The 16,476-nt window shown below is 29.0% G+C and overlaps 1 protein-coding gene across 1 annotated transcript; it reads right to left on the bottom strand.

Moving 5' to 3' along the window:
• Window positions 1-14,845: 14,845 nt before the first annotated feature.
• On the bottom strand, window positions 14,846-16,408 carry LOC114729181 (3-ketoacyl-CoA synthase 11-like). Its single transcript, XM_028916159.1, has 2 exons — window positions 15,743-16,408; window positions 14,846-15,622 (listed from the first exon to the last, which is right to left on the bottom strand). The coding sequence occupies exons 1-2, from the start codon at window positions 16,406-16,408 to the stop codon at window positions 14,846-14,848; spliced, it is 1,443 nt and encodes a 480-aa protein (XP_028771992.1).
• Between the last annotated feature and the right edge of the window lie 68 nt (window positions 16,409-16,476).

Raw genomic sequence — 16,476 nt, 5'->3', positions numbered from 1 at the left:
AAAGGGGAGGGATTTTAATCATTTTTCCTTGTTTGGCAATACACAAATTTTAGGAGAGGAAAAAATTTTTAAAATTTTTCCTCCTCTCTCCTCCTCAGCCTCCCCTCCAAAATTGGGAGGATTTGGAGGGAAAGGTAATATTTTTCCATATTATGACTATTATGTCCATATTTTGTCATGTTGTGACTATTATGTTCATATTCTGTCATATTGTGACCATTATGCCCATATCTTAAATAAAATAAGAGCAAAATTGTCCATACTAAAATATTTTTTCCTCCCCTTCCCTCTTTTGTTATAAATCCAAACAAAATAATATTAAAATCCCTCCACTCTCCTTCCCTCTCCTTCCCTCTATTAAAACCCCCCTCCTCTTTCTTTCATTGAATCAAACATACCCTAAAGCAATCACAGTTGAATCCGTCTCAATAATCACCTTCCTCAGATGTACTACCTCCAATCTTAATATAAAACCCAATTGATTAATTTAGAGAGATTAAAAGAGTTACTAAATTACTTAATTATAGTATATGTTACATGATTTTTCTAAAATACTGATGTGTATCATTAGATGGTATATCAAGTTATAAAATAAAAGTGAATCAAATTAGTTTGGAGAAAAATGATAAATGTAAAAACTTTAATGTAATTTATTAACTTTTTTAATTTTTTCAAATTAGTCAATTGGGTCTTATATTAAAAATAAGAGGTAGTACTCCTCCGGTCCTTAATATAGGACCCATTTAACTAATTTGATTAAATTAAGGAAGTTAGGTAAGTTAGTTAATTATAAGAAAAATGACACATTTTTCCTAAAACACCATAATCATCTTTCTTAATACCACATCTCTCTTTTCTACTTGATTATGATTGAGAGAGTATCCATAGGGGTAATTTAGAGAAAGTTGATAAATATGAGAAATTGGTCTTATATTTAAGACTAAAACTAACTCAAGAATTGGGTCCTATATTAAGAACCGAAGGAGTATTATTTACTAAAAGGTATCGCTTAACAGCATCTTTTTTTTAATGTTGTTTTTCTTTTTTCTTTTTTTCGTCTTCGTTCTATCAAACTTCAAAAAGGACTCAAACTATCTATTCAAGATCTCCTTAACAGCGCCTCGGATGATCAGTTTTGTACATATCCTCGCCACCTTAAATGATATTATACCATTTTTTTCCAATAGACGCCGGCTCTTTTTCCCCCCCCCCTTTTTTGGTATATGTTATTACTTATCATCTTTTATATGATCAAATATTCATCTTAACATTCTTTACTACACCAGCTTTTTTTTTATCACGTTGCTCTTCTTTATAGTTGAGCTGTCACTACCAATTTCATAGTAATTCGAACCTCTTATCAAACTTGCATGGATTGCGTATTAAACTGATATGATGAAATATATCCATATATATATACATATATATTGATTCCAAACTGATCAAAACTTGCCTAATTATAGATCAGCCAGCCTTTTTTGTTCTTTGTACTTTTTTCATATAAAAATAAATTTATTATAATTTACTGGCTAAATAAAATTTCGTTACATATATAGCCATTTTATTGCAAACACAACTCATAAGTGAAAAATAATTTTTTGTGTGTTGCTGAATAAAGATTATGAAAAAATAGCCATAAATATTAAATAATAAAAATATAAGAGAAAATATCCATAATCTGAAAAGCATCACTATTTAACCATGAATTTTTGTAAAATCCGCTTCTGCTTCGATACAAAAATGGAGTAACAGTCACACCCTAAACTTTCCATTAATAATGAGCAGGTACAATGTTATCAGGAAAACTAATATTTCGGTGTTTCATGAAGACCTGTTGAAAATTCAATCTGGTTCAAATGCGTACGTTCCCCAATCAAATCAAGTCATTACTACTCCAACGAGCCTAAAATATCCGGATAGTTTTTATAAGACAATTCTAAATGTTTTTTAAGAATTGAAGACAAGTAGGCAAACCATCAATTCTATATTTTGAAGGATTGGTACAGATATCTTTTGATTAGAGGAGGTTCATATTTGAAATACTCCTAGACACTACATGTGAGTATTTCTTTTACTAAAAATTCGAACCTACCATATTATGAGAGGTGAAACTATTCGAAAATGGAAAAAATGTTCAATTATACCTTATACTTAGCTTCCTCCGTATCCTCCTCCTCCTCCTTTCTGTGAAGGAGTATGCTTGTGAAGTTTTTGTGGGTATAAATAAATTATTGATGGTAATGTTATGGGAGGGAATGAAACACGTGGAAGGAGATATGTGGTCGAAAGGGGGCATAAAGAAGATACCGTCTTTATTTTATTTTATTTTTTTGACAGGAGGTGTTTGGGTGATTGCCCAAACCATGGTTTGAGAAAAAAATAACCTAAACGCCCATCAATTTTTTGAAACCATGGTTTGCATATCAAAACTAAAGTTTTGTAATAAACAACAAAATTTTGCTTTTTGAGCTGTTCTTCCCCCACCCCCTACGGTAATTTCTTTTGGTTGAAAACAATTATTTATTTTTCAAAAAACATAATCTTATATTTTATAATTATATATACACATATTAACAATTACTACATCATGTCTTTAATATAAGACCTCATTTGACTTTTATTTGGTCCTAAATATAAAACTTCAATCTACTTTATTTCTCATATTTGTCTATTGTTTTTCAAGTTATAACCAATAAACTTGATTAATAGTGATATTGTAGGAAAGACAACACCTATTTATTACAAATAAATAACTTAACTTATTTGTTTAATCTACTCAAATTAGTCAACTAGCTCTCATATTTAGAACTAGATATAGTAATTAATATATGTTTTTATACATTGTTTAATATGTTGGCAAAAAAAAAAATTAACAAATTTATTATTCCAGTCTTTAATGTAAGACCTAATTGGATAGTTAATATTGGCCTTAAATGTAAGATTATTATTCCGGTCATTAATGTAAAACCTAATTTGAGAGTTAATATATAGACAAGGTCTTAAACTTTTATTGAAGGAAAGCTTCAACCAGACTAGTAATATGTAGTTTAAAAAAAACTTATTATAAATGCTCCATATTGATGCAATATCTTAATTATTATGGTACTTTTTTATTCATTTTTCTATAAACATATTTAATCTTTTTTATAAATATATATACATATATTAATTATTTATTAATTATATTTTCTTATATATTATTAATTATGTTGGTAAAAAAATATATTATTAACAATTTTATTCCTTCAAATTGAAATATATTATAAAATCTATCTTTTATGTAATTATCATATTTGTATGTCTTTTTTAGTAATTTGTATATATGAAAAGTGTTTCTGACAACAACTATCCAAACACTCTCACTTTTTCAGAAAATCTATTTTTCCTAGAATCTATTCTCCAGAAGCTATTTTTCAAACCCTAATTTGGTTCGATCCAAACACCTCCCAAGAAGGAGATACCGTCTTTATGAGGGTTGGTTTTCAACACGATGTAATTATATTCCATTTGCGTCAAAATATGAATTACTTAGAAAAAAATTCATACTTATTTATTAATTTTGTTTCAGCAATTAATACTTAGATGTGATTTTTTGCACTTTTCTCTCTCATTTGACAATATCATAATATGGGTAAAGTTTTAAAAAAAAAATTTAATTCGAAATAAATTTAATGGGTTAACTATTATATTTTGATTTTGATAAATTCGTTAAAGTGACTTACTTTAAATCTGAGGAAATATATATAATCCATAATAATTAGAGGTTAGTTAATTATGGTGCATACAGTTGGAAGAAATTAAGAAAAAATTATGAAGAAAGACCAAAAAAATAATATTTATTGGGAATGATTTTAAAAATTATAATTATTTATGGGGGTGAGAATATATATATATATATATATATATATATGCCCAATCGCCTTATCAATCTTTATCCTAACTTTGAAAATTAAAACTCTGCATATCAAACCTAAACAAATGTAATCACAATATTTTGTTTTAGATTCTACTTGATGTATGTTATTATTGTGCCAATCTGATGTCTCACGCATCATGTTCAATCTTGATCACCACTTTATATTAGGGCTGCACATGGACAAGGCTGGGTAGGGCAAACCTCTTGCCTGATGCCCAGCCCGAAAGATGAGCGGGCTGCGTTTTGCAGCCCGCTGCCCAGCCCTGCCCAGTGCAAGCCCTAACCATTTTGGGCAGGGCAAGAGCAGGCTGGGCTGGGTAGGGCGGGCTTTTTTGCCTAGCATAATGACACCATGCCCTATATCATATGTAGAAAAAAAAAATTCAATTATCGTGTTTTGAGACAAGTCAAAGGAAAAAAATTATCATGAATGAGTTTATCGATCATATATATATAAGGCCTATGTAGTCTTGTTCTTCAGCTCTCAATTTCTTATGGGAGGTAAAAAAAAAATTTAATAATTAGAACATTTAATAATTAAGCTAAATTAGTAGTGAAATTCCTTAGTTTATTCATATATTTGGCATATTCTTATAATCATGTGAAAGCACAAAATTTAAAATGTGGTTTTATTTTTCTTTTTTTTGTTTTAAAAAATTTGGATGTAAAAGAAAAAGAAGGAAATTTGACTTGGAGTAATTTAGCATATTGAATCTTATATTTTGATATTTAGCTCTTTTATATAATTATAATTTTATGTTCCTTTCATTTTTTCTAATTTTAGCTAATTTTTTTGGCCAAAATAAAAGAGATAATTGCTTAAAATAATATTATCTTATATATATAATTATATTTTTTTTGGGCAAGGCCAAATGGGCAAGGCAGCATACCCTGCCCTCCCTGCCCTGCCCGTAAATCAGCCCGGCCTGAAGATGTCCATTTTTGTTTGGGCAGCTTTTTACTAGGTTGGACTGAGCATTTTTCTTGCGGGCTCGGGCGAACTCATTGGGCATACGGGTTTCATGCACACCCCTACTTTATATATGTGGAATAATGATTATTAAATCTAAGTACTATTTTAAAGTAGTAACATTAGTCGAAACGAAGCCATCAATCATAGGTTTATAGATAACGGTAACGTTATAGTTAACAAGTACTATTGCTCTAATTGGTAAGGATTTGATTAATAATCTATATGATGATGGGTTTAATCTTACCACCAATGTGAGAATCTTATTGGTTAATGATTAACAAGGACATATAATGAGACCCTAAGATGTAAAATATGTACGCAAAATTTTAAAAAAGTAAAATAAAATTTTTATATATTTATAATAAATCAGTGATATATGTCTTTCAAAATATAAATTTTAAGATAAAGATTGAGCAAAGGCCCTCGAGGCATTCCCGCTTCACATCCGTTGGCAACTTGGCATAGTAGCTACCAAGTGTTTCAGCTCGACCTTTTGTTTTCTTGACGGATGAGAATTATATTCAGGCATCTCATATCTAGGCCCAAACACAGCTATTAATCACGTTAAAATCAAGTTACAGATATTTCTTATTTGGTTGATATAAAACAGGCTAAAGTATATTTTTAATCTTTTAATTTTGTAAAAAGTTTCAATTTGTTCTTTTAACTTTAAAAAATATATTTTTAATCTTTTAACCTGAAAATATTTAATAAAAAATTATGATATTAAGATCTTAAATGTTGATAAAATATTCTCAAATACTAATATATTAAGTTTAATCTTCAAAACAAATATGATTTTACAAAAATTCATTATTCAACACGAATAATTTTAGGTTTAAAAGACTAACAATATATTTTTTAGAATTAAAACCTCATATAAAGTTAAACCACCAAATATACACTTTAGCTTATAAAATATTTTATATTCATTTATGCTATATAAAATTTAATAATTAGTTAGTTAAGATTGGTGTAATAGTTAGTTAAGGAACCTCCTCACGGCATATAGTATTTTTTTTAATTATTCTATAGGAGTTTCTTTGTTTCTTAATTAAATGGTTTGTTTTTACATATGAAGGAAAATAAAAAAATAAATAAAAGTAAGCTACATTACCGATTAAAAAAAAAGACTATTCTTAGCTCTCTTTAAAAATAACAAGAAGATACAAGTTAATGAGTAGTAATCATAATTATAAAATATAAAAAATTAATCATTTAATCTTTATAATTTTAATTAACTTTAAAACCCAATCATCGGAATTTGATTTGATACAACTCAATCACTATAATTTTCATTTGGTTAAAACTTAGTTGATTCAATACAATTTAATCCCTACAATTGTAATTATATAAAATATTGGTCCCTCTATATTTTAAAAATAAAATTATATATTTGTTGAAACTATGCGAATTAAGTGGTAGAAAGTTAAAATCAGAGATTGAGTTTTCAATGAATCAAAACTCTAAATTCTTTTAAAAGGTATATTTAATATGAATAAAGTAAACAATATCTAATTTTTAAATAGAATTCATGCATTTTATTTTTTTATTTTAATAAAAAATTTATAAAAATGACTTATAAAGAGAGTGGGAATGAATATATAGTTATGAGGTCGAAAGTTTGAGTAGCTGCAATCTCTTAGCAAACAAAGTAGTTGCAGCGAACTTATTGCCAAGCAACTAGCATTGAAAAGTTAACTTCAATGAAATCGATCAATTTCCAAAACACATTGCAATCTCTATCACTCAATTGCCAATTCAAGATCCTTGCAATCAATGCACTTGCAAACAAATCAATCTCAATTTCTCAAATGAATAATCGTGTTTCATTTTGGATCCTCATTCGTGCTCATCACCACAATCACATAATGAGTACCAAATCAGTTTCAGTGCTTATCGTAGTAATGAGTACCATGATTCTCATCAAATCTCAACCATTCAAATTTAATATGAAAGACCAAGATTTAATATTTAATATTTAATACTTTTGCTTCTCAAAAAATATTTTCTTTTTAATAAGTACATAATCTAAAATAAATGTAATATCTTAACTGTAAGTTTTTAAAAAATAAATTTTTTACCTCAAAATCACTAATTAAAAATTTTAAATATAAAATATTAAAATTGATTTTGAATAATTTAGATTTTACCGTAGTGATCAACGTCATAATGCTCATCACTATGATGAGCACTGAAATTGGTTTCTGATGAGTATGATGTGCTCATTACTATAATGTAATCTAAAATATCCAAAATCTGATATAGATGCTTTAGATTTAAAAATTTTAATATAAAATTTTGCAACGATAAACTTATTCTTTTAAAAAAGTGTTAGCTATAAGATTATCTTTATTTTTAATTTTGTATCTATTAAAATATATAAAAAATTAAATTTAATCTAGACTATCTAAATCATACAACATCAAAAGATGAACACTCTATGCTCATCATTGTGATGGGAATGGAATGTGCTTCCATCGTGTTCCTTCTTTTCATTCAAACCCAATAAAAACTTCAACTCATAAATAATAGTAGTAAATACAGAAAGGATTATATTTTATTTCATACTTTCCACCCACTCAAACTATGTGTAGCTAAATAAGTTATCCAAAAACCAAATATCACTGTGACAATGTTCTTCAACAACATCTGGGGAAGTAAAACAATCATACATATATAGTGATTATACATGTTACTTAAATACAGTCACAAGTATTCCAATCAATTTGATGTATGCAACTTCCAAGACACCTCTCGGTAGTTTTTGACACACACACACATTGTCCCTATATATCATTAAAACAAAACTTCAATCCTTCTCTCCCTTGAAAAAGCAAGAAAGGCATCATTTGGCAACAAAATGAATTCTACCATTAATATAGATAATTTTTAGCAACAAAAAGATGCAAGAAGAATTATATGTATTTTTAAAACTACATCGCCCTCAAAGAGTGACAGGGTTCTATTCAGACGTGCTTGACGTTCTCTTCAAGGAGAAGCAGCACTAAGTTTTACTGATATATAAGTAATAACAGCCGCTGAGGAGAAATTAAGCGTTTATATCTATAATTTGCTTAAATAGCTGAACACGCCTCATCATCTGTTTGAACCCACTGTCACCAAAAGTTGGACCTCAGTCAAAAAATGCTACATTGGAATATATTCTATTAAAACAATTTTAAAAAATCTTGGCTTTTTAATGTTGTGTATCACTTTAATAATTAAGCACAAACATTAATAAGACTTAAAAAAAAAACAGAAAAGAATAGTTAAGTGGGGAAACCTAGGAGATGAAGTAAGAAACTAAGGAGAGTCTTAATTAACGTGTGTGGCATTTCATCATAGCAAAGCAATTGCTCAAGTGCATAACCTGTTAGAATATTTTTAAAATGAAAAAGAATATGTTTTTTTTAAAAGTGATATGTAAATCTATTAAATTAATAAATTTGTGTGAGTATTGTGTTCTCATATAAATTAATATATTTATATGAGATGCTATGTCTTTATATAATTTAATACATATTCATATGAAAAGTTATGTAAAAAGTTACGACATCAAGGGATACCAAAATTGATTTCTAAAGGCATATGTAAAAGGTGTAATGATCATCACTTGGTCAAATGATGTGTTGTTTTCTACAGCCAACTCTACGTATTAAAATGTGTAACTATTTATAGAAAAGATATTAAATATCTTTTAGTAATTTAAATCATGTTAGTTTATAAACCAATATATGATTAGGACTTTTAATTGAAAAGGTATTGCTTCAAGAAATATCTATATATCATTTCATAATCTATATAAACTCTTTACCATCACTTAATTTGAATACAATACAAATACAAATACACTAAGATTAAATGCATTGTCATTGTAACGCACGTAGAGATAAAGTCAAATTATTACTCTGTAAAGACTATTGTTGTTTTGGACTTAGTCGTCACAAAAAATTCGCCGACCCAACATTATATCTTACAAAATAAGAATAAATGGGATAAATTTAGTTTAAAGAAAAATGCTACCCACGCCTCTTTAAAAAAACATCTACGTGTCATTTTCTTCTTCACGTCTTCTTGTACTCCTCATATAAACCATTCCTAGCAACAAAACCCCTAAAAGTCTAAAGGAAGAAAATAAAATCAAAATCGAAGTTACGATAATGAATGGTTTAAGGGACAAACTTTTTGAATAGTCCCGAGGTCGAAAGTTTGAATGGCTGCAATTTAGTAAACAAAAGTTGTTGCATCAAACTTGTTGCCAGGCACCTCACGATTGGCGACATCCAATAGCAGTCTAGTCTGCAGGGTGGAACGTCTTCTCAAACACTGTAGGTGTATTAATTAGGAGGAGGGTTCCGGGCCCATCATGGGGCCCACCCTTCACCATTATCTTATATGTTTCATAAAAATTTTTTAAATTTTATTAATTAATATTTTTATTTTTATTTAATATACATTAAATAGAAATAAAATTAAAAACTTATTATATTTTAATAAAAATTTAATGTAATTTAAATTTTTATTAATCTACATTAAAAATACCTTAAAATAAAACTAGAAGAGTATTTTTTTTCAGAAAAATAACTATTTAATGAAAATTTAATAAAATGATTTATAAATATAAAAAAAACTTCATTGTTGAAGTGGTAGTTTACATCTCCTTTTATACATCTCAGAAGTGATAAAATAGGGCGCGCGCGCACATGAGGAGTGTATGAATGTTGGCCTTATAACGAAGGGGGATTTTAAATTGTTAAAATCAAACATGTGTGTGTGTGTAGTATTCTTAGACAAACATTGTTTGGGAAGATGATTGTACAGTTTCTTAAAAAAAAAACTAATTAGTTATGTTGTTTGTCTAGAGTGCACTTATTCTGGTTGGCATTAAAAAAAAAACAACAACGAGTGTACTTCTTCTGTCTTTCAAGGTCTCAAACTGTTAAAAAAATTTACTACTTTTTAAGATAAAATCTATTTAATTAATTTAAATTAATTAAAAACTAATTGAATTAATTATTTGTCAAAAATATTTTATTATCAGGATGCCCTTGATTAAAAAAAAAAACACCTAATTGCCAAATAACCTTCTTCATCACTTCACTGTTGATGGTGTCAGTCATCAGTTGCTAGAATACTATTTATAATAAAATATTTAAAATTTTTTATCCTATTTATAAGTTATTTAATTAAATTTATAAGATGAGTATACTATTTTAATTTTTATTTATTATTATATAAATTTTATTTTTTTAAAAAAGTATATATTAAATAGGAAAACGTTAAAGTTTTTTAAAATTTTAGGACAGCATTAATAAATTTTAAAATTTTTCTTATTTCTTGTAAAATATATTAAAAGTGATTTACAAATAAAAGCATAAGTTTTGGGCGTTAGGCCTCTCCCTTTGTATAAATATGTGCATACGTATATATATTATGGAGAATTTAAATTAATCCATTGGTGAAATAAGTTTAGGAGATGTTTGGAGCCAATAGGAAAAGCCAAAAATCACAAAAATATCAAAACAGGATAAGCAGGGAGAATCGGCAACGTTGGCCACAACCAAATGCATCAATATGATCTCCAACACATCAAACCCAAATATACTACTCAAAACCCATAATTTTCCATGAATAATCACATATAAATAGTTTGAAACTTATGACGAATCATTCATATTTAGTGAAAATACACATATAGGGACTACATACATAGTAGCATCAAATATCCATAATCTGGAAAAAAAAAAAATCATCACTATTTAACTCATGAACTCATTTCGCTAATGGCAAAAGTTATGAGCTTGTTTGATTCTATTCTTTATTTTTATGTTTTTAAAACAATTCTGTAGAATAGTTTTTAGAAGAAGTTTTGAAAACCAAAAACTACAAAAATTTAAATCATTACTTTGAGAAACATATATCAAGCAATAAAACGAAAGGTGAAATATCGGTTCTTATATTTACATAATCATTCTTAATAAAAACATGTTTCTCCACCTTTTTTAAAAATTTGTAGAACAAAAGGTAAGAAAATATTTTAATATTTTTCGGAACAATTTTTAATTTTTTTAATTTTTCAGAATATGTAACCAAAAACATATTTTCCAAAAAAAAACTTATATATTTATTTTATAGACTAAAAAACTATTCTAAAAACAAGAATCAGTCATGCTCCATATGTTTCTTAAGGGAAAAAAAAACAGTTACATGTTTGTTTCCTAGACATTAAAGTATGATGAGTGTTGAGCAAGACGTTTGAGGCTTTCACATCGTTGGCACAATAGCGAATAGCCTATCTAGTGATTCTAGCCAGACATTTTATTTCGTCGCCCGACATATATAATCATCACATCTTATAATCCTTCTCTTAAGTTTTCAAAATAAAGCTCTATAGTCTATGCTTGCTGGTCAAAAAAAAAGAAAAGCTCTATAGTCTATGCAACAAAACTAAGCAAATGTAGTTGACAAAGAAAAACTAAACAAATATAATTATCACATTATTTATTAGGAAAAAAGATAGTAAAATATCCTCAAAAATACTAAATGATAAATAAGGGTATGTGAATTTCAAAATCCCAATTCAGATCCTAGGTACTTTTTTATAATTTTTAAATCTTGTAAAATTATATAAATACCTTTTATTATTTTTTTACTATTTTTTTAAAATACTGTCATTTTAGCACTTCCGGTCGCCGGAGCTTTGACGCCGGTAACCTTGCCAGTGACTAGCCATCGGAGCTCCAGTGACATGTTACCGGAACTCTGATGACTAGTCACCAGAACTCTGATGATTACTCTTTCTTATGTATTGATTATTCTTTTTTAATTATTAACTATATTTGTTTTTAAACTCTGATCACTATTCTTGTTAAGTTACTAACTACTCTAATATTGCGATTGACTAACTTTATTTTTAAAATTTTGATGACTACTTTTATTTAGCTATTGACTACTTTTGTTTCAAAAATTCAAAAAATGCATTAAGTGTTGTTGGAAATTTAGTGAATATTTTTTGTTTAGTTATTTATTACTCTTGTGTAGTCAATAGCTATATAAAAGTAGTCACCGGAACTTTGAAAACAAAAGTAGTTAATAGTTAAATTAGAGTAGTCAATAGCTACATGAAAGTAGTCACTGAGAGTAAAAATAGTGTTGTCATTTTACAAGATTTGAAAATTCTAAAATAGTGCCTGGGGTCTGAATTAAGATTTTGAAATTCACCTACCATTATTTGTCATTTAGTATTTTTGAGAGTATTTTACTGTCTTTTCCCCTATTTATTAATAAGGTTTTATACGTATGCGTGCATTTCTTATTTGGTAGGTAAATATATATATATATATATATATATATATTAGTTTTAAGTTTATACTGTCAACTTTAATACTTCTGATTTTATACATAAGTTATTTCCAACTATATCATGTAGACAAATAAAAATTTGTTAGATGATTAAAATGGTACAAGAGTAAGCTAATGTTCCACTTATGCTTCTATTTATTTTTTCCGTAAGCACTTTTACTTCTATTTATTAAAAGTAATTAGTATTACATCTACTCCTGTTCAAAGCAAAATAACTCGTCTTACAATTTGTAATTAAAGAGATAAGGGTAAAAATGTCTGATTATTAAAAAACAAAATAAAACATCTTATATTGTTCTTTTTTACCAGCTCTTATATTATTGTTTCAAAGTAGGATTTTATATGACCTCCTATAAACTAACAACCAATCACTTTAAGAACAACAGGCTCATTGGATACTACTACCCCCATCTTATCTATAAGAACTTATTTATAATCTACAAATAAGATCTTATAAATAGGACCGGAGATAGTAGTTAGTACTCAGATAGTCAGATACTATTGCGTCTTCGCAATATGGATTATTTCCAAAGATATGATAGGGTTTATATTTAAAATAAAAACACTCAGATTATGTTTTTTTTACCAGCAACATTCAGATTATGTTTGAATCATTTGAATTTCTTAAAAATAATATCTAAATTCACTGATGCAATATGTAAAACATCAGCTGGAAAAAATGTAAATAAATTCTGAAAATTTATCAACTATGAGAGAGAAAAAATGTCTCCTTGGCAAGAGGGCAAACCTCTCATGCTTGAGAGATGGGCCTGGGCTACTTGGTGCCACGAAAGTTGGGCTTTTGAGGCCTAAGAAAATGAGGCCATAATCCCAATTGTCAGCCCAATTAGAGACATCCATTAATGGGCTGGCTTCTGCTTGCTTGCTCACAGCAGGTCGGGCCATTCAAGCTGGTCAGGCCGAACGCATGGTTAGAGTCTAGCTTGTTTTATCTTGACTCGACCCTACATTGTATCTTTGCGAAAAATTTTCATTCTTTTTTTGTTTTTTGTCAATATAAATTATTTTATTAATTAAAATTTCTTCGTATTTTTTATTTAATATTTTACTTTTACAATTATCATGTATATGTTTCTTTTTTTTTTCTGATTTTTATCTTCAATTGGATTTAACAGTTTAAATTGATTTTGTTAATTTAATAGTATGCATAAATCATGAATAATTTTTACGTATTTAAAAATAAATTTTTATGTTAATATTATTTTTAAGAGGCATATATTTCATTTATGCTAGTTATATTTATTTAATGAACAAGCTTTTCTTTTCATAGTTTTAACCTTTTTTTTAATTATTTTTTTGGGTTAGGGCCAAATCTAGCTTGATGTCATTACCACTTGAACATCAAGTTGGCTCAAGAGTGTTTGGAATCCCAAAAATATTTAGAAAATTATTTTCATTTAAATTAAAACAAAACTCTTATTACATACTTATCTCGGACTTTGTAAAATCATTTTTACAAAGATAAATGGGCACCATGCTAGGGTTGTGCTTGGCCCAACCCAACCATACAAAATCTTAATACATTTACTTGTTAGGAAAAATTACTATGAAATCTCAAGAGATGGATTTAAGCATTAAGAAATCCTAACAAGTGAATAGTATAAATCTATTGTCATTTTCTGGACTAGAACTTCTTATATAGATGTTTGGATGGTTAAATTTCTTTCATTTTTACAAATAATTAAAAAAGTTTAAATTTTAGGACACAATGGACGGATCTCGAGAGATCTTCTTTGGCAATGCATTCATTATATAGTACACACAATCCATTAGAAGTTATATTTTCATCAATTACGAATAACATAACGTATATTAGATTTCATATGAAAAGTGAAATATATTATATATTGGTATAAGATTTCATAAATAAGATGTACTCCCTTCAATTCCTAATATAGAAGTTAATTAAGGTTTGATTTGGTCATAAATATAATATTTAATCCTATTTGTCTCTCATATATATTATTTTTCTCCAACTAATTTACTGAACTTACAAACTAATAAATAAAATATTATACATGTTACATTCTTCATGATTAACTAATTTCTTTGATTACATTAATTTGTCCAAATTAGTTAGCATTTAAGGACAAAAAAATCAAGGAAGTATTATATAGAGTATGAATAAGTGTGGATGAAATTGTTGCCGTGAGTTTCAAATTTGTGCACGCTGGAGTTTAACTCACCTAATTAATATTTCGTCCGCAATGGAAATGAAATTTAATGAAAAGAAGAAAAATATAAGTTTTTGAGAGAATCACACACTAAAAGTTAGTTATTGGAGTTGGGGTATTCAAAACCAATTAACCGAAGATGAGCAGGTAGGAATACAGAAGAGAAGATCGATCTATAGGTAATTAAAGGATCACACGGCGATCAACAAACATCAATTTTTATTTTCTACCCAACTTTCATCAAAGCCACAAGTTTTTATATGCCACAAAACTACAACATTTTTATATATAAAAGCACAAAACGCATCAACACAACCACATAATAATTAGGACAATAGCCAATATATAGGAGCATATAATCCAAGCTTCATAGTATTGGCCGACATGTTGATGTTCCTAACAGTTTCGAGGGTCTACGACATTAGCAGGGAATTCATGAATTTCATCCCTCCATCGATTTTTCAATGAACCTGTTTCAACGTTGTCTAATGCAATCCACACTACACTATTACACTTGAACCCTGATCCAAATGCTAATTGCCAGATTCTGTCACCTTTCTTAATTCTTCCTCTAGCTTCACAATAAGCCAATTCATACCACATTGAACTCGCAGATGTGTTTCCAAACCGATAAAGTGTCATTCTCGAAGGTTCCATGTCCCAGTCTTGAAGACCAAGACTCTCCTGCATTGCATCCAATACTGCCCTTCCTCCAGTGTGAATGCAAAAGTGCTCAAAAGCCAACTTGAAGTTCGGAGCATAAGCTTCAATCTTCATTCTCAAAATCTTCCTTCCCACAAAAGTTGCAAGAAACTTGAGTTTTTCTGTGACAGGGAGGACTAGTCGGGCAAGAGATTTGATGTGAAACTTGAGGGCATGATCTGCAACATTCATGAGGTCTTTGGAGATGGTAGCTCCAATTACTTTTTGGTCATCGTCTTGTTGAAACACACAGTTGTAGCTTCTGTCATCTGAAGCCATGTGGGTGCGAAGTGTGTGAATGATTTGGTATTTGGAACGATGACGATCTGAGGGATGATTGGAGAGAAGAGAAGCAGAACAACCCATACGAAAGAGACAATTGACAAGGAGCATTGAAGGGTTGTTGCCCAAGTAAAACCCTGTGTTTGTAATTTCAGCGCTCAACACCACGGCGTAGGACCTAGTGTGTGACTGTCATGGCATAATAATATATTAAGGTGTATTAGTTAGATAGGTACACTAAATTATTCTTCATATTCTTAATTAAGGGGACAAAAATGCAAAAAAGAAAAAAAAAAAAAAAAGGAGAACCTGGAGGAGGTTTTCGGCAAAATCAATAGCAAGAACCCCAGCACCACACCCCATGCCGCTAAGATCGTAGCATAAGACGCTGTGGCTGAGTTTATAATGATTCGTAATGGTGTCACAGAGCGATGGTATGGGACAAAACACACTGTTGGTCACAACAAGGATTCCTATATCCTCTGGTCGAACCCTTGTTTTCTCCAGGAGTTCATCAATGGCTCCGAAAAGTACAGTCTCTGCCTCATTCCTTGCCTCAGCTAGACATAATCTTGGTTGCTTTTGCATTATAGCTTCAGGAACGTACGTTTTAGGTCCCAAACCAGACTTATCTATAATTTTCTCCATTCGTTTCAGGTTCTCCTCTGAGAAAACTCCAAAGCTCTTCCATGCTTCCATCACCATATCCTTGGTGAAAGCACAAGAATCGTTTGGTTTGTAGCATGCAAAGTCTACTAAGTATACTTTGCTTCGTTTTCTCTTCAAGTGATGAAAAGTAGCTAGGGTTAGGAGGAATGACGCAGAGAAGCAAGAACTTCTTAGAGATGGATGAAGATATTTGAAATCATGATGAACGCAAGCAGCAGCTGAAGCTGCTACTAGAAACGAAATGAGCAGTAATAGGTTCATCATGTGAAGGGCTAAGTAATGATAGATATGCTGCAATGTCTCCATATGGTTGAGCTTTAAATAGGCAAAAAAGAGAAAAACAGATGGAGAAATAAATATTACTCCTCCGGTCC

This window comes from Neltuma alba, unplaced genomic scaffold (genome assembly GCF_004799145.2).
Source record: "Neltuma alba isolate B1F8T4 unplaced genomic scaffold, ASM479914v2 tig00012611_pilon, whole genome shotgun sequence".
Classification (NCBI taxonomy): Eukaryota; Viridiplantae; Streptophyta; class Magnoliopsida; order Fabales; family Fabaceae; genus Neltuma; species Neltuma alba.
This window is presented reverse-complemented; position numbering and strand designations above follow the sequence as displayed.

Bases quoted from the DNA above. Each gene is read 5' to 3' on its own strand.
- LOC114729181 (XM_028916159.1), bottom strand. From the start codon at position 16,408: ATGGAGACATTGCAGCATATCTATCATTACTTAGCCCTTCACATGATG. The intron at 15,623-15,742 runs GTTCTCCTTTTT...ATGCCATGACAG, and splicing joins TTGCCGAAAACCTCCTCCAG to TCACACACTAGGTCCTACGC.